Source organism: Leucopleurus acutus (genome assembly GCF_964270905.1).
Source record: "Leucopleurus acutus genome assembly, chromosome: 8".
NCBI classification, from domain to species: domain Eukaryota; kingdom Metazoa; phylum Chordata; class Mammalia; order Artiodactyla; family Delphinidae; genus Leucopleurus; species Leucopleurus acutus.
In genome coordinates this window covers 102,252,282-102,270,237 of record NC_139151.1, presented here as the reverse complement: position 1 = coordinate 102,270,237, position 17,956 = coordinate 102,252,282, and the positions used below count along the sequence as shown (strand labels likewise).

The 17,956-nt window shown below is 43.3% G+C and overlaps 1 protein-coding gene across 1 annotated transcript; it reads left to right on the top strand.

Moving 5' to 3' along the window:
- Positions 1-1,064: 1,064 nt before the first annotated feature.
- MAJIN (membrane anchored junction protein) lies at positions 1,065-17,600 on the top strand (the record flags this gene model as incomplete). The annotated part of the gene is made up of 10 exons (XM_082845031.1): positions 1,065-1,165; positions 3,624-3,669; positions 6,411-6,486; positions 6,662-6,787; positions 7,610-7,641; positions 7,944-8,035; positions 9,411-9,474; positions 13,487-13,559; positions 14,692-14,809; positions 17,438-17,600. The coding sequence occupies 10 exons, from the start codon at positions 1,065-1,067 to the stop codon at positions 17,598-17,600; spliced, it is 891 nt and encodes a 296-aa protein (XP_082701157.1).
- Between the last annotated feature and the right edge of the window lie 356 nt (positions 17,601-17,956).

Here is a 17,956-nt window from a genome sequence, read left to right as displayed (position 1 = left end):
CTTTATGCCTGTTCTATCTACCCCATCTCAGCTGCCTCTGAAGTCAATACCTTGCATTGTATGTAGGTAGATTTGATCCTAGGAACTCTGGACATTTTACTCTCATTGTTTATTATTTAAACTTCCATATGAAGAGACAGAAAGTACAGGGTTTATTATCTATACAAATAAAAAGAGGCTTAGAAAAGTCCTAGTGACTTAGAAAATCACAGTGTGCTTGATTCTTACTTCTGAGTGCATATCAAATGCTCTCTTGGAGTAGAAGAGACATGCTGTACTTCTTTTTCCATTTCTTCCTCTCCTGAGTTTCCAGCAGAGAGGACCTTAAGTGAGCAGAGATTCTGGAACAGGAAAAGTAAAACTAGTAAGTGCTAGGAGAAGAGTGGGCACTCTTATGGCACAGGGCACTCTCATAAGTGGTGAGGAAGAAGAGTAGTCGAGAGGTAGGGAAGATAAGGCATTCCTTGGCAACACTGGAAAACATTAGTGTACATCCTTATTTACTGCATTGGCTGTAGCAGGGAGGTGTGCTAATTCCTAAACTTCATCTAAAATTAATAGCAGAGGTGTTCCCAATTGTGCCTCTTATTGGTGCATCCTGTTTCATTATTTGATTTGAGCCCTCTTCACCTTGACATAGGTTCCAGGGAAAGTGGGGGCAAGGGACAAGAACAGATTCAAGAGATATTTGGGAGATAGATTTAATCCTAACAAAAACCTTGTTAGTCATCAGATGTTAGTATCATTAGTCTCATGGGAGAGAAGTAATTTGCACAAGGTCATAAGGTAAACAGCAAAACTTCAACTCAGGTCTTTTGACTTCAAGTATAGAGATTGTCCCAGAATATCATGTATCCTCCCCATTGCAGGTGGGGAAATGGTCCAGGTAATTAATATCAGAACTGAGCCTGGGACATAGGCAGTGTCACTGAGAATTGGACATTATACTGATGAAGAGATGCTACAGATTAGGCAGGCTCTCTTTCCTGTACATAAGGAACCATATTTAGCTTTTTAATAATTCTCTAATATTTCTATTTTCTTTAGGTTATTGTTTAGAAGCAATGAGTTTAAAACCTTTCACCTACCCATTTCCGGAGACGAGGTTTCTTCATGCAGGATCCAATGTGTACAAATTCAAAATTAGATATGGCAACAACATCAGGTAATTTTAAAACCAGGAGGGTAGTCTTTGCAAACACAGGTTAGTACCTTCCCACAGGTCATTCCTTCTCTGCCTTCACCCAGTCCAGGAGACTGGCTGAAGCAGCACCTTGTAGGACTCTTTCCCAGGTATTTTGTGTTCTATATATTTATTATTCATGTAAGTTTTTAAATTAGCAATGGCATACCTTTGGGGCAGTGGTTCTCAAATTTTTTTATCTCAGGACCCCTTTGCACTCTTAAAATTGAGGATCCCAAAGAGTTTTTGATTAAGAGGGTTATACCTGTCAATATTCATCATATAAAATTGAAACAGAAAAACTAAAATAATTACTTATTAATTTAAAAATAATATAACATTTTATTAAAATAACTATATTTTTGAAAAATTAATGAGAAGATTGACATTGTTTATATTCCCAGGACTTACCCTAGGAATGCAAGGATAGTTCAACATACAAAAATCAATCAACATAATACACCACATTATTAGAAAAAAAGAGAAAAAGAAACACATGATCATCTCAATTGACGCAGAAAAGGCATTTGACCAAATCCAGCACCCTTTCGTGATAAAAATACTCAAACTAGGAATAGAAGGGAACTTCCCCAACATAAAGGCCATATATGAAAAACCCACAGCTAACATCATGCTCAGTGGTGAAAAACTTAAACTTTTTCCTTAAGATCGGGAACAAGATAAGGGTGCTCACTTTCATCACTTCTACTCAACATAGTACTGGAGTTCTACCCAGAGCAATTAGCCAAGAAAAAGAAATAAAATGCATACAAATTGGAAAGGAAGAAGTGAAACTTCTCTGTTTGCAGAGGACATGGTCTTTTTTTTTTTCTTCTTTTTTGGCTGTGCTACGTGGCTTTGCGGGATCTTAGTTCCCTGACTGGAGATTGAACCCACGCCCTCAGCAGTGAAAGCACAAAGTCCTAACCCCTGGACCGCCAGGGAATTCCCGACATGATCTTATATGTGGAAAAACCTAAAGAATCCACACAAACTAACAGAAAGTTGTTAGACCTTATCAATGAATTCAGCAAAGTTACAGGACACTAAATCAACATCAGCTGACTTATACACACTAGCAACGAGCACTCTGCAAAGAAGATTACGAAAACAATTCTGTTTACAATAATATCAAAAAGAAAAAATACTTGGCAATAAATTTAACCGATGAGGTGCAAGACTTGCACACTGGAAACTACAAAAAAAATATATTTCTGAGTGAAATTAAAGGAGACCTAAATAGAAATGGATCTGTGGGAATTCCCTGAGTGGATAGGACTCAGCACTTTCCTGCCAGGGCCGGGTCTAATCCCTGGTCAGGGAACTAAGATCCCACAAGCTGCGCAGCGAGGCCACTTGATTTTGTAACCTGAAGTGTTTCGTTGGTCATTTGGAAAATATTGGTTCACTGGCTTATGCAGATTGTTCAAATGTCAACACATTTCATTATATAATATCAAAAAATCATATTTGCTAATATCACTACCAAACTTGTCAGAAAAATGTCTAAGTATTTGGAAGCTGTCAACCCCACAGTGGTGGATAGAAGTTTTCCAAAGTTCAAAATTTTGCTTGAAATCCCAAAATTTATCCTTGACAACAAATACTGTCAGTTGTTTTCCTTAAATTGATGAGCTCACTGTTCATTTTTGAGAAAATGTCTGTCACATTCCCAAATGTCATAGTTTATCTGTCAGCTGATCACTCAAGTAAAATATGAAAAAGCAAGTGGTTCAGTTTGCAACTTAAAGCGTTGTACAGGTGCTTTTTCTCAAGACAACCATCATCTTCTGGTATGCAGCAGAAATGCTTTATGCATGCTTCCTGTTTTATCACATAATATTAAAAAGACATGTATTCAAGGCTTGAGATGTATAAAATTATTAATTTTTCACTGTTTCCTCTAGGATATTAAATGAAACTGGATTTTTTTTCCTGTGTGGTGGTAAAGATGACTACAACTGCTAGTACAGTTTAGTGCAACTGGCTAGATTTGTGCCAAGGCACCAGCAGTTTTGCCCACCATTGATTGTGCACTACAGATTATAAATGTTAACATAGTGAAAAAGGCAAATAACATCTTAATATTATTATGAAACTAGTTTTGCCCTTGGAGACTCCGTGAAAGGGTCTTGAGGACCCCTAGAGGTCCACAGACTGCACTTGTACAACGGGTCTAACAAATTATTAACTTTCACAGTGGAAATTTCAGGTCTTGGCAGGTTAATGGAGAAGATATTTTGGTACAGCCTTGTACCAATTCTCAGACCACACCACCTAGGTGATCACTTCTTCCCTTGAGCACTGGGTCAGCACACACAATTGTTATTTAGTTATGTTTCCTTAGCTCAATGGAAGTTTCATTTTTGCTCTAGTAGAGTCTGTTGTCTCCAGAGCTTTCCTTCTTGGCTTGCTTATCTCTTGTCTGTTTACCTTCTAGAGGGGAAGAGGTAGAAAACAAGGAAGCCATCGTCCAGGAGCTAGAGGTAGGGAAAGAAGCAGACAAAGTCTGGGAATGTTATTCTTTGAACTGAGGATGAGTCCATATTCAGATTTTAGTTATTTCCTGCAAACTGAGTCACAACCTCCACTCGATTACTTGGCTTCTCCCTGCCACATTTCCTCTGCAAAGAAACTTTACTGTTTTTTCAGGGAAATTAAAGCCTATACTCTTTCTCAATTCTCCTAGTTGAAATGTCAGCACCTTTGAGGCCAGGAGTTATTTTGTTTCCACTAGAGTTCCCAGCCATGGGGAGCTCTCTTTTGTGGCAGCTGGCACAGAGAAAGCTTCCGGAGGACTGCAGCCTTCCAGGGCTCTGGGAAACCTCACCATCCCAACCACTGCCCGGTACTTGACGTTCAGGAAACTCAACTGTAAATACACAGACAAGGCTGCTGTGTCTTCATTTTAATTGGAAACATTTGCAATTGCCTTATTCCCACTTCATTTTCATTCCTTTGCTACCCAGCTCCTCTAGCTTTAGATTCTCCCACAAGAAGACAGAGAAGGTGGGCAAATTCGCAGATTGGTGAAAGCATTGGAAAAGAAATTAGAGTTCTGGGGGATGGCCCTGGATTCCAGTCCTGACTGAACCACTAATTAGCTGTGTGAGCCTTGGCAAATCATTTATCTCTCTGGGTCTTAATCGCCTCATTCATAAAATGAGAGTTTTAAACTAGCGTATTCTCTTCTAACTTCACAACTGAGTGATCTATGACTGTTGTGATTTATGAAGACATATGTTGCCACATTTCAAGGAATTTGAATGTGAAAACTCTGTGAAACCAAAGTCTTAAAGGTACCTGTGGCTCTTCAGCTGTGTGTTTTAAGATACATTAGGATCTTTGAGGACTTCAGAGGCATCAGTATAAATAAAAATTATTTTAATATAGGACCATGACAGTTTTCTGCTTATTTTAATTATGAGCAGAGCAGAATTTACTTCATTTTGCTTCACTTAATATGGGCAGAGAAAAGCTCAAGGCAGCATAGTAGAGTGGAGAGAGCTTAGACTTCAGGGCCAGTGAAACCTGGATTTGAACTCTAGTTCTGCCTTCACAGTGTGACTCTGGGAAATCTGTCTGCCATCTCTGAGTCTGTTTCCTTACCTGTCAGTGATATTGATAAATAATATCAGTTTTCAAGGTTGTGGTGAGGATTAGAAATAGATGTATGCAATGCCTGCCACACAGTAGTTCAACTAAGAGTAGCTAGAGAGCACTTATATCCATTTATAATCATACTTAAAGTTTTTGAAATGCTTTTTATATGTTCTTTTTCTTACTCTCATTAGTTCTGAGGCAGATGTTATCATCCTTTTTCACTCATTTCGAAAACATTTATTGACAGGCAGTTTAGTCTAATGGTCAGGAGTGTAAGCTCTGGAGCCCCACTGCCTGGGTTCATATCTTAACTCCATCCTTACTACCTGTGTAGCCTTCCATGAGTCATTTTACCTCTTTGTCTTAGTTTCCTCATGGGTAAAATGGGGATAATAGAAGTGTTTATCTTATAGGGTTTTATGAGTGTTAAATTCATTAATGTGTATAAAAACAAAAATATTTGCCATAATGATTACTCAATAAATACTAGCTATTAAAATTATAAGCTAGATACTATGCTAATAGAGATCATACAAAGATGAACATGACACAGTTTCCGTTTTCTGTGAGCCCAAATATGAGGAAAATAAGGCTTAGAGAGATGAAATGACAAAACTGAGACTGAGGGCTTCCCTGGTGGCGCAGTGGTTGAGAGTCCGCCTGCCGATGCAGGGGACACATGTTCGTGCCCTGGTCCGGGAGGATCCCACATGCGGCGGAGCAGCTGGACCCGTGAGCCGTGGCCGCTCAGCCTGCGCGTCCAGAGCCTGTGCTCCGCAACGGGAGAGGCCACAACAGTGAGAGGCCCGCGTACCGCACAAAAAAAAAAAAAAAAGAGACTGAAATTCAAATTTTTTTTCCCATAGAAATTTAATAGTCTTTTCATGATACCAATTGTTTAACTAGTGTATACTAATAAGCATAGGTTAATTAGAGACTAATCAATTCAGATTTAAAGAGAGTAGAAGAAAAGATTTGATTTAAGCAAAAGCAAAGTAAGTATATGTAAATAAATACCAGTATTATTCACTAATCCAGTATATGTTTGTTGAGGACCTGTTATGCTTCATCCACTAATGGTAGACACCATAGAAGGGATGCTAAGATAAATCAGGTGTATATTCTACTTCAAGAAGATTTCTCAGTAAGGAAAATAAAAATATGTACATGGAGGGAATTCCCTGGCAGTCCAGTGGCTAGGACTCAGCCCTTTCACTGCCGGGGCCAGGGTTCACTCCCTAATCAGGGAACTAAGGTCCTGCAAGCCATGGGGCATGACAGGAAAAAAAAAAAAAAGTACATGGAATATAGTAAAAGCCCAAGGCTAACTGCTCTGAAATTTGAGACTAATAGTTAATAAAACTCGGGAAATCAGGGAAAACTTTCTGGAGGAGGTGGCTTTTGAACTGTATCATAAAAGGATAGGTCGAATTTGGTCATATACTGATGTGTTGAAAGGGTATTTCAGGCAAGAGCATAGAAATAGAGAAGCAGAAGGCATATTCAGGGAACAGCAAGTAGTTCAACTTTAAAAGTGTATAGAGTATGTGAAGAGCAGTGATAAGGATAAATTGATAGATTGACTGAGATTAGATTAAAGTCATTTCAAATTTTTTTTTTTCAGGATTCTATTCGTGTAGTCTTGGGAAACCTGGATAATCTGCAGCCGTTTGCTACAGAACACTTCATTGTATTTCCCTGTATCCTTTACTGGGTGGAAATGAACTACAATTCACACTGTATATTCAAATGGAAGCAGCAAACCCATAGGCAGTTTGGAGGGTAGGTCAGGGAAACCAGAGGGAGTCTTTTCCCTAAAATAGTACTCAGGGATTTGTACTGGCTTCTTTCCTTACTCCTTAGCACATTTCCCAGATAAAAGCAAATGGGAGAGAGTGTCCCACCTGAAATTCAAACAAGGAGAGATTGTCTTGGTCCCTTATCCATTTGTTTTCACTCTGTACGTGGAGATGAAATGGCTTCATGAAAACCTGTCAACTGGTAAGTAGAATGATAGAAGTGTAGGTGGTGGAGAAGAAAAAAGGGAAGGTTGAACATCCATGGGTTAGCAGTGCAAGCTGAATATGGTGGAACAGTCAGCCAGATTGGGCGCCAGCACTGACAGTGCAGAAGTCAGGAGCATGTGTCCAAACTAGACTGCCTGCTTCAAATCTTGGTGGCTTTGCCACTTAATAGCTCTGTGACCTTAGATAAATTACTCATTCTATGCCACCTTTGTGAAATGGTGAAAAATAATAATAGTAACTATCTCACTGAGTTGTTAAAAAGATTAAATGTATAAATACCGGAAGATGGAAAGTACAGTGTGACTTAGAATAATCACTCAATGAAAGATACTTATTATATAAATAATTCCTCCATTTTAGAGTATTTAATGACTTTCACCTTAGTAGTATCTTAAAGATATCTCCCAATTTTTAATCTCTGGGGGCCACCGCTATTTTTACAAATAGAGGGATAAGGAGACACCTGCCACTTTGATTTGAAAAAAGGTACAAAGGCCTTACCTCAAAAGATCTCCTCAATTCATTTGTCACTGCTGCTGAAAGTTCCACTTTTTTTCTTTCATAATAGGGATCATCCCCTTTTAAGTGACATATAGTTAGAATATAGTACGAATCAAACTATTTTTAGCTTGTAGATGGCAGTAGTTCTAAAATAAGGGAGGAAAAAGTTTGAGGACACAGTATTTGTAGGAAAAGTGGTACTGGGCGGTAGGGAAAAGGGTACGCACCAAAGTTTTGTCTAGGACCAGTTCTAAAATGTCAATGATAGTCAGAAAGTCTTGATTTTCTGTTGCAGGAAAACCAATAAACAGCAGTCCTCCTGGGTTGGTAAGTTTGCCTTTTCTGTAAGAAATGAAAATGGCCTTATTGCCTTCTGTTGTCCCAAAAGTCCTGCTCTTGTCTCGTCTTTTATGCCCCTTGGTCGTTGCCCAAGTCCAATCAGAACTGTATACGTGAGACATTCTTTTTCCCCTTGGCTAGATTTCTGAGACTATGTCTATCCTTACTTGCAAAGCTGGTGCTAAAAGTTGCCTTTGGCAATTTAAAGATGGGAAGTTCTCTTCACTGTGCCCTCATGTGAGCAACTCTGGAAAAGGAAGAGTCACAGGAAATGTGGTTCCTCTCTATAGGTCCCGGCAGAGAGGAAAGCAGCAGGAGCCATGATGAGGAAACGAAAACACGCAGAAGTGCCCAGCTCCCCAGCCAGGCCAGGGCTGGACAGGTCAGTGGTTTTGAGAGAGGGGCTAAATCCTGCATCCTAGTTAGGCTTTGCCAGCTGTTGCTGCTGGTTGATCTTGTCCTTGGGCGTGTCACTCTCTGTCTCAGGGCTTCATTCATACCTGCCTATTCTAGTGGGTGGACTAAGAGAAGGAAGCAAGTTGATGTTTGCAGTGTAATTAGAACACGGTCCCTTCCTCAGCAAAGTAGAATTCTTTTGTTCATCAAGATGAAGACTGAGGGAATTTCCTAGCAGTCCAGTGATTAAGACTGCACTTCCACTGCAGGGGGCACGGGTTCGATCCCTGGTTGGGGAACTAAGATCCCACAAGCCGTATGGCACGGCCAGAAAAAAAAGATGAAGACTGAGAGGAAATGTAAACATATCTGTACAATTGAATCCAACAAATATTCAGTGAGTACTTACTATGGTCGCACTATAGGAAAACACAGAAGGCACAAGATATGAAGTCCCAAATATTATCCAAGAACATAGAGAAACCCTCTTTAGAGGGTTTCTCAAAAGAGTGAGAGTGAATAAAATATAATCTTATTTTACCCAGTTAGCAGTAAGCTTTTGGAGCTCTACCTTAAGAGGTAGTACAGGCGGCAACATAAATGTCTGCAACAGGATATGCATCAATTACTGGGTGAGGTGCTGCGAATTAGGGGGGGTGTTGAGCACAACCCTTAACGTGTTGAAGTTGCTGTTGTAGAGGCTTATTTTCTTCTTTTGATTCTCTGTCAGGGACAGAATGAGTCAGTAAGACAATTCAGTTGTTCACGTTAGCACCCAGAGAGAGATGCTGGAATAATCCAAGGTGTGGTTTGCTCCCAGCCCAAAGTGCTTTCAGCCCAGGTTCACAGAAAGCAGCTGTTCTTTTCCTGGTACTGTGTGGGCCCCAAGACATACAGGAGCAGTGAGGGTAGACCATGAAGGAGCTGACCCCTACATCCTCCAAATGCACACATCGGTGAAGAGTTAGGAAATTCCTTTCCCAGCCAGGTGGGATGTGAGGGTACTTGGAGGTATGAAGCTTTGGTCAGTTCCATTTGACTGAATTATCCATGGAGAGGAGGCCTCACATCTTCCCTTTCTCTGTGTTTTGATGCACAACCAAGTATTTCAAAATCTGATACCTGCTGTCAATCACATTTTCCCTTTCTCAACCCCTAGATCCCAAAATGTCTCAAATTGTGATTCTACTGTGAATTAAAGCAGCACCCAAAGAGAGTTTGGCCACACGATTTATTCTGCAGGCCAGGAGTGGCATAAAAATAGCCAACCTGCTGAAATATTCATTTGGGCCACATTTGCTTGAATGTGGTGATGTTGCTGCTGCCAGTAACACTTCCTGGGCTTTTTTCTCCCACCTCAGGCCCAAGAAGGGGACTTCCAGCCAAGGGCTCAGCAAAAAGAAGGCCCCTATGGAAACCAGGAGGGTAAGCACCGAAATGGAGACTTCGAGACTCGTAGCTATTTCTGCTCAATTACAAGTCAGGATTCCTGTTACCAGCACATCTTGATCCTTAGTACAGGCTGAATTCACTGGACTCATTCTCATCTTTCACCATCTGCAGAACAACTTTCAACCATTCCACCCTCACCACAACCTGTCCTAAATGTAGCTGCATAATACATACAATGGTAAATCCTTTTGTTAAAAGGTCTTCTCTTAGCTTAAAAAGCTGCCTGCTTATACTCTGCAGTTGAAAAAGAAAATAGATCTGTTGAATTGAGGTAGGATCCAGTTTAGAATTTTTTTTAGAAAACTTTTTGCTCTCATCTGCACTAGACCTGAGTCTGGGTACATCTAGTTTTTTTATTTTGTTCTTTTTTTTGAAATTTTGAATTTTATTTTATTTATTTTTTATACAGCAGGTTCTTATTAGTTATCTATTTTATACATATTAGTGTATATATGCCAATCCCAATCTCCCAGTTCATCCCACCAATCCCCCACCACCACTTTCCCCCCTTGGTGTCCATACATTTGTTCTCTACATCTGTGTCTCTATTTCTGCCCGGCAAACCAGTTCATCTGTATGGGAACATCTAGTTTTTACAGATAAAATAGGTATATATCAGCACAGGATACTGGTAAGAGAAAACTTCATTTAGAGCAGTGATGGTCCGGCCCTAATAATATTTCATTTCATTTTGTGAGGTCTGCTCTCCATTTAGATATTCATACATCTGCTACTCCTCCGTTTCAGGACTCCTTTTCCATAGTAGTCTCTAAAATAGTGCCCTTTTTCTTGAAATAGCTGTTATTTGTGACTTTTCTTACTTCTCTGCCGTCGCTCCAAAGCAGCTCTGACCTTAGGTATCCAAACATTCCCTCCCTCACCTTCCCAGGATCTATAACATGATCAGTTATCGAACAAACGTTTACATATGCATTCATTCCACAAACATTTATTGAGTGACTCCTATGTGCCAAGTACTAAAGCTATCACACACACTCTCCCCGAAAAATACCAAAAGTGTAAAGCTGGGTAGACGTTACTGATAAATGTGCTACGTACAGGAATAAAGGAAGCACAGGGTACAAAGGGACCACAAAGGAGAACCTCATTCAGACCAAGTGGTGTGAAAGAGAGTTCCCAGAGTAGCTCAGAGTAGCTCAGAGAACTAAGGCTAAGAGGAAAGAGTACAGTGCTTTTGGTGACTGGAAGCCAGTGTACCCGGCGCTTAGAGTACAGTGTTGAGAACTGTCACTGGAGAGGTCAGCATGGGGTGGATCCTAAAAGGCTTTAAAGCCACCTTCAAGATCACAGGAATTCCCTAAAACATTTTAAAGTAGAAAAGTGAAGTGATTTTCATTTCTAAACAATTCTGTCTCCTGTTAGCAAGGCATTGTGTTAGGTGCTGGGATGCACCCAAACATATAAAACCTAGTTTTTTTCCAGGAGCTTAGCATTTAGTTGGAGTAGAGTGAACCCTTAAAGATGAAGACCTCTGCCTCTGTGGGCGGGGGCAGGGTACAGAGCCCTGTTGTGCCCATGGCCAGCTGGCCCATGGAGTGATTTAAAGCAGATGGTTTCCCTCTTCTATACCCTCATCCTTTAGAGAGGGAAGAAGAAGAAATTAGAAAGTACAAGAAGAGTACACGAAGCTCTGGAGAACAAAGACACTTTATACAACCAAGATAATTACTATTAAAGGAACATTTCCCTCACTCTCTACCCTTTGTACCGTCCTATTCTTAGTTTGACGCATCATCTCCCTTAAGAACCCACAGTTCCTTACTCAACATAATTACCTTTTCAACCTGATACTGGGTTTAGAAAAAACTCTAAGGAAAAAAAAAGGAGCATGTTTATTGATTTTGACTCACAGCCCAAGCAGTCTCCATTGTAGACCCTGTTCCCAGAGAGCAGACTTCTCCCAAATTAAAGTAATCACAGGGACTCTTAGTGTAAGTCACTTGAGCTGGAAGAATTGAATTTACTCCTCTGGTCCAATGCCTAATATCTTCTCTTCCCTTTGGGGGAAGTTAAGGTGTAGAAACGCAGTCAGTGTGGATGGTGCACATCTGTACACATAGGGAGCCTGTGCAGGGAAAGCGTAGAAGAACACAACATATACCTGAATACGGTCTCTGTTTCATAAGAGGTGTTTTGAGGAGAATGGGACGGAAGGACAGACTCATTCCCTTTGTCACTTTAGCTCCCAGATCTAGAGATCCAGACTCTAAAAAGATTAAAAAAATGGGAGAGAGCAGATGAATGGACCAGAAGTGAAACAGACTGCCGTGCACGTAGCTTTTTTTTCAAGCCTCTGCTTGAACTGCACTTCTAAGCAGATCTGACCCTGAACATACAGCGGACAACCTTGCATCAGGTTTTCAGGGTATTATGTGTTGTTGGATGTCCTAGATGGTACCCTCAGTCTTAATTCAGGCTATAATGGTTTTCCTCTCTTAACAACATTTGCCTGAGGAAACCTCTATCAAGATTTCAGGAGAGCACAAAGGCTGCCTTATGAGGGAAACTTCCCCTGGTTCAGAGGTAGAGGCTATACCTCTGCCCAGGGCCTTCGCCCTTCTGGTCCCCACTACCAACCTTAGTAGATGATGCTTCCATTAGGGCCAATGCAGCGGTATTTAAACCCCAAACCATAGTTTCCATACCTCACCATAGTAAGTTTGTGAGAATCATTCCCTCAAGCTAGAAATCAGACCTGGGCCCTCTAAATTTCATCTCCGCCCTGTCTGGAAGAGATAAGAGATAGTCTCCTTCCTCCCGAGAGTTACCTTTCACTTTTATAGGAGGTATGATTTAGGTGGCTGCCTATGTGGTCTGGGATTTGAGGGGTTTGTGGAATAGCTTAACAGAAATGTCAGCTTATGCTTAGGATGGGGGATCTGTCCTAACTTTCCTGGGATTGCTGTGCCTCTGCCTCCTAGATACACCCTTGCTATAGAATTCTTCACCAGCGGGACTTCCCTGGCCGTCTAGTGGTTGAGAACCTGTGCTTCCACTTCAGCGGGCATGGGTTCAATCCCTTGTTGGGGAACTAAGATCCCGCATGCCGCGTGGCATGGCAAAAGCAAAAAGAGAGAGAGAGAATTCTTCACCAACAAAATGGCTCAAGGAACTCCCCAGCACTGCTGGGCAGTCAAGCCCTCAGGTTGTGCCTGGGTGAGGGAAGTGGCCAGCTGGCAGAGATTCTCAAAGGAAATATATCAACCATGTTTCTGGCTACCAGGGTGTCTCCTAGAATATTATAGGCTTGGAACCAGGTTGTAGGATGTCCCCTTCAAAGTACAAAGGAAGGTCTATAGAGCAGTAGACAGAAATAATAAGATTGCTTACGCCATAGTCAAGTTTCTGCTGCCCTGGCTCTAGCCACGTTGATCATATTTACATGTTAATGGCAATGTGCCCTTGTACATCATGTCCCTTTCTGGAATGCCCTGCTGTCTCTGACCCCTTGATGCCATCCACCAAGGCCCCATTTAAATAACACTTTCCCTGTGAATTCTTCTTTGACTAAACACTACCCACTCTATTCATGTCCTCCTCGGTAACCACGGCACTCTATATAGACTGATGGAGTAGTCTTATCACACTGACTTATAATATTTAGTTTATACGTCAGTTTTATCACATAGATTATACTTTTCTCCAAGGTAAAGTAAAGGTCCTCCTGATTTCTGAAACCTCAATATTCTGTCCTTGGCAATAGTTGGCACTCAGAAACATGGAATGATAAGGTATACCCAGCTTGGTTTGTTCTTGGCTCTTAAATACTATGATTTTAGAGAGACAGTGTTTGGGAAGCTGATATGAGAAAAGGACAGTCCTATAGAAGGAAAAACAGAACCTGCCTGGGCAGTCAGAAGGCAGGCCCCAGCACTGATGTGATATCACCTTACCAGCAAATAGCATTCAGACCACCAAGCTGTAAAGGAGTAACGTTTAAGACTTTTCTTGGTCTTTTTATCAGAACAGAGAAAGAAAAACCCAGCAGGAATGGCAGGAGACCCCAGCACTTGATATCACTGATGTTCAGGACCAGGGTAGGTTCTGGGAAATTCATATGTATTCTCCTCTAATAATCATTCTGTCCTCTTTAGTCGTCTGATGAGCAGAGCAGCACAGAGCTCTGAGTCTGGACACGCTCAGTGGGTGATGTACCTCACTCCCGTGGAGGTGCTTGTTGGCTATCCTCCAGTCTGGGGGCAGGCTCTTGAGTCATAAAAGCCCCCGCAGTTCCCAGAAGGAGTGAAGGAGGCAGCGTATGTCCTTCTTGTACTTCTGATAGCGAAACTGATGCTCCCAGTTTCAGAACATTTCCATATTGTGTGATAAGTTTTACAGAAATGTTGGGAGGGATGTGTTTCACGTTTCTATCCTGGAGAACAATCTCTGGGAAGCTGTCTCTCCTCCTCTTCCCTTTGGGGCACTAGTGTTAATATTGAAGGTGCAGGTGGATGCTTGGCAAGGGCTGGGAATGCATGTTGAGGTATCGCCCTTTCAACTTGCTGATCTTTCACTCAGCGTGAGGATTCGATATGGATACAGTTATCACAGATGCAGTCCTGTGAGCAAGTGAGTTCTTCAGTAAGTTGTCATTCCATGTGCAGACACACCAGCCATGGTAGGTGTCTAGGATTTGAGCAGTGTAAAAATCTCAGGGGCAGGGCTTCCCTGGTGGCGCAGTGGTTAAGAATCCGCCTGCCAATGCAGGGGACACGGGTTCAAGCCCTGGTCCAGGAAGATCCCACATGCCACGGAGCACGTAAGCCCGTGCGCCACAACTACTAAGCCTGTGCTCTAGGGCCTGCAAGCCACAACTACTAAAGCCCACGCACCTAGAGCCCGTGCTCCGCAACAAGAGAAGCCTGCACACCGCAACTGGAGAAAAGCCCACGCAGCAACGAAGACCCAGCGCAGCCAAAAATAAATTAAATAAATAAATTTATTTTTAAAAAAAATCTCAGGGTCCTGACTTTGAAAATACTCCAAGGTCAGAATAGCACCTTACTGAGCTCAAATGAAATTGGGAAGGTCAGAACAAGCAATTCACCTGGCTTTGAATAATCCTGGTTTGAGGCTGCCCTGAGCTCAGGCTCTGTGTCCTGCCTTCTGCTCACATAAAAGTAGCCTGAGGACTGACACCTTTTCCCTGCCTGAGTGTTTTCCTTGCAGATTCTAAGTGGGGAGACAGCCGAGCAGGGAAGATTATCCCATCATTGCAGCAAAACGATCCACCTCCTCCTGAAGGACGCACGGAGCTGGGAACCAGTGGCTTCTTTGGGTTTCTAAGGTAGGATAGACCTCTCCTGCCATCGAACTGAGACCCAGGGCAGTCTAGCTCCAGAGCCTGCCCCACTGAGTCTCTCAGGGAAATTAGAATACAAAAGAAAGATTACCTGCATAATCTCTATTTTGTACGGGATAAATGATGGAAATGAAGTGAGCATTAGGGCCCTAACTGAATTTAACAGAGACTGTGTCTTGTTCATTTGTACACAATCTACCCCACCCCGCTGTGCCCAGCATTGGACCTGATTCCACAAATGCTGCTTGGACAGAAACTATTCTGATCGTGCTTGGGTTATTCAGATGATTTCATTACCAAAATTTTTCCATTCTCCCCTCTGAATCTAGGCTGTCTTCAGAGTCCTTTTTGCAGAGCACAGTTAGCAAATCGCTTTCTCTATCTAGAGCTCAGCCATACCGTTGCAATTGTTCTTCTTTATTTCCACCTCCCGAGTATACTCTAACTTGGGTACCTTTTCAAATGCTGTTTCAGACTTGAATTTCCATTCAGTGGTCTCAGAGCAAAAATGCCCTAGCTAATAATGGAGCCCTAGTGGGACCTGGGAGAAGGGAAGTGGACCTCTAGAGTCTCACCCTGCTCTGCTCTTCTTCCTGCAGCTCTCTCTTCCCGTTTCGGTATTTCTTCAGGAGGAGCAGCCAGGGAGCCTCCTAAATGCAGCGGTGGGAAGAGCGTTTCTCTTGCAGCGACTCTTCCCGCTCCACTCCCTGCTTGTGACGTTCCAGTCTTGGGGAATGAGAGCCCCAAACTCCATGAGTCCTCTTGTGGGTTTGTCCTTTACAATGGATTGTCCCTCCCCAATTTAAAACACTAAGAATGTAACTTTCTAAAATGCTCTAGTCTGAGAATTTTACTGCCCTATGAGCCAGTTAGGTCTTCCATCTGCAGCACTTAGATTTCTAATGAAAATAAATTATTTATGAAGAGTTATTGACTGAATTTTAGTGGAGTAGAGAGAGAGAGCGCGAGAGAGCAAACTCTTTCCTCAAGATACAGGGAAACAATGCCTGAAACCTCCCCTGGGTCTCCCTGGTTGTTGTTGACAGAACAGTTTGGGTAGGTGGGGTCTGTACCTGACTTCAAACCTTAAACTCCCCTGGCCAGGTTAGAGAATGGGGTTTTGCAAGACTCAATGTCCTGAGCCCTGCTGACCCTCAAGAAATCATGTCTCCTCAGTTCACCCAGTTTGGCCCCAAAGTGCAGTCTCTTAGTAGGTAAATGCTTCTCACCTAGCTACCCCTTTGGCTTTTGACAGTAATGCAGATTAGTTTATTGGATCAACTGGAAGTCAGTGTAGGTTAGGGCCAAAGGAATCATTGTGTAACTGTAGAGATGTCCAGTATTAGAATGGGCCACCTTGTAAGGTAACAAGCCTTTGTCAACCCTAGTCTTTAAACAGAGCTGATTGTCTGTCAGATGCTGGAAGTTACTCTCGGTGGATGGGACGCTGGGGCTGGACTGCTAAAGTCCCTCAGAGACCCCTTGTTCTGACGCCTTTCCCTTGGCTGGGGAGGAGAGAAGAGGTGGGCTGCTGAAGGGCCTGGGACCTGAGGGGAGGAGGGCCAAAGGGGAAGTCGCCGTGTGTGAGGACTGGAGGACTAGGGACAAGTTGTGTTTACAGCCTTTGCCCTGCTGTCCCAAACACAGCCCACTTTCCAAAGCTGTTCAAAGGCACAGCTCCAGAATCTGGAGATCTGAGCGCCATTCTGACTTACAAGCTTATAATGAAGGCTTGGCAAAGTCACTTTCCTTTCTGGTTCTTATTTTTCTCATCTGGAAAATGAAAGGGTAGGATCTGATGAGCTCTCGGTGCCTTCCAGCTCTGGCAGTCTGTGGCTGGCTCTGCCTCTCGGAGCAGGTCATTGAGCCAGTAGCCCTGGGGTGTGTGGGGACAGAACCACCACAGGCCTCCTTCTGATCGCTACCCTGCCCCGGCCCCTGTGGCTCCTGCTGACTAGGGGTCTTTTTCTAACTTGCCACATTCTTGCCCCAAGTGTAATTTAGCGCCAGGCATGAATAGCAGGAGATCTGGGTTCCAAAACAGCCCTGACATGAACTAGCTGTGTGACCTTTAGTAACTTTCCTTCTCTTGAGCCTCAGTTGCCTCACCTGTAAAACCAGAGCCAGGGCTGGACTAAATGATCGACTTGCTGGGGTTGATAGCTTCAGGCACTTCCAGGAGCCAGGTCCCTGTTAGTCCAGAAACTAGGGGAAGCCCCACTCCGTAGCTGACCCCCCAGAGTGAGAAGTCATCCACTTGACAGTGAAAGTGAAGCTCTGAAACTGACTTAGAACCAGCCCCCTGACTCTCCCTGACTCTGCCACCAAGCATCTCTCAGGAGACCCCCCACTGATAGCATTTCCGTTGTCCATAAGAATCTCCTCTCCACCCTTTCCTTTGCAGTGGGTAAAAGAGACAGGCAGGGCTGAGTTTAATAGTTTTAAGGATGGGCTGGCAAGGCCCTAAACAGAAGTGTCCTGCCCGAGGTCACATAGCAAGGAAGAGAACCCAGGTGGCCACAACTCAGCCCAGTGAGAGTCCTCCCTCTCCAACTGCACACACGCTGCCTACTCCACCAGCTCCTGGGCTTTTCTCTACACCTCACTTCCCAGCCCTGGGCCACCAGCAGCTTTTGGACATAGGGGAAGCAGAAACCGCCCTAGAGGACCACACCTCAGAGAACAGCAGGATCTCCCAGGTGGTTTTGCTGTGAGGCTTCAGGCAGAGAAGGCAGGCCTGAAAGCCGACCTCCAAGAAGGCGTGGCTCCAGAATGATGGCAAATAAAAACCCGGAGAGCCAGCACCGCCTGGAGACCAGCAGGAGGCCAGAGGAGCCACTCAACAAGCCACTCAGCTCCTGGGCCTTGGAAGTGGTGAGCTCACTGAGGCAGGAAGAGCCCTGGGAGGGGCTGGGGACTGCAGATAAGGGTCCTGCGGGCAGATAGATGGGGCAGATGGAGGGAGGCAGAGGTTCGTGGTCCAGATGGTGGAGGAAGTTCGGGAGGAGAATCACGGCAGTGGGCTGACACACAAGTCTCACTGGGACAGCTGTGCACACTCACACGCATCCAGAGAGACAGACACGCACATCCACATGCACACGCACCCAAAGGCAGGTACAAGGAAAAGAC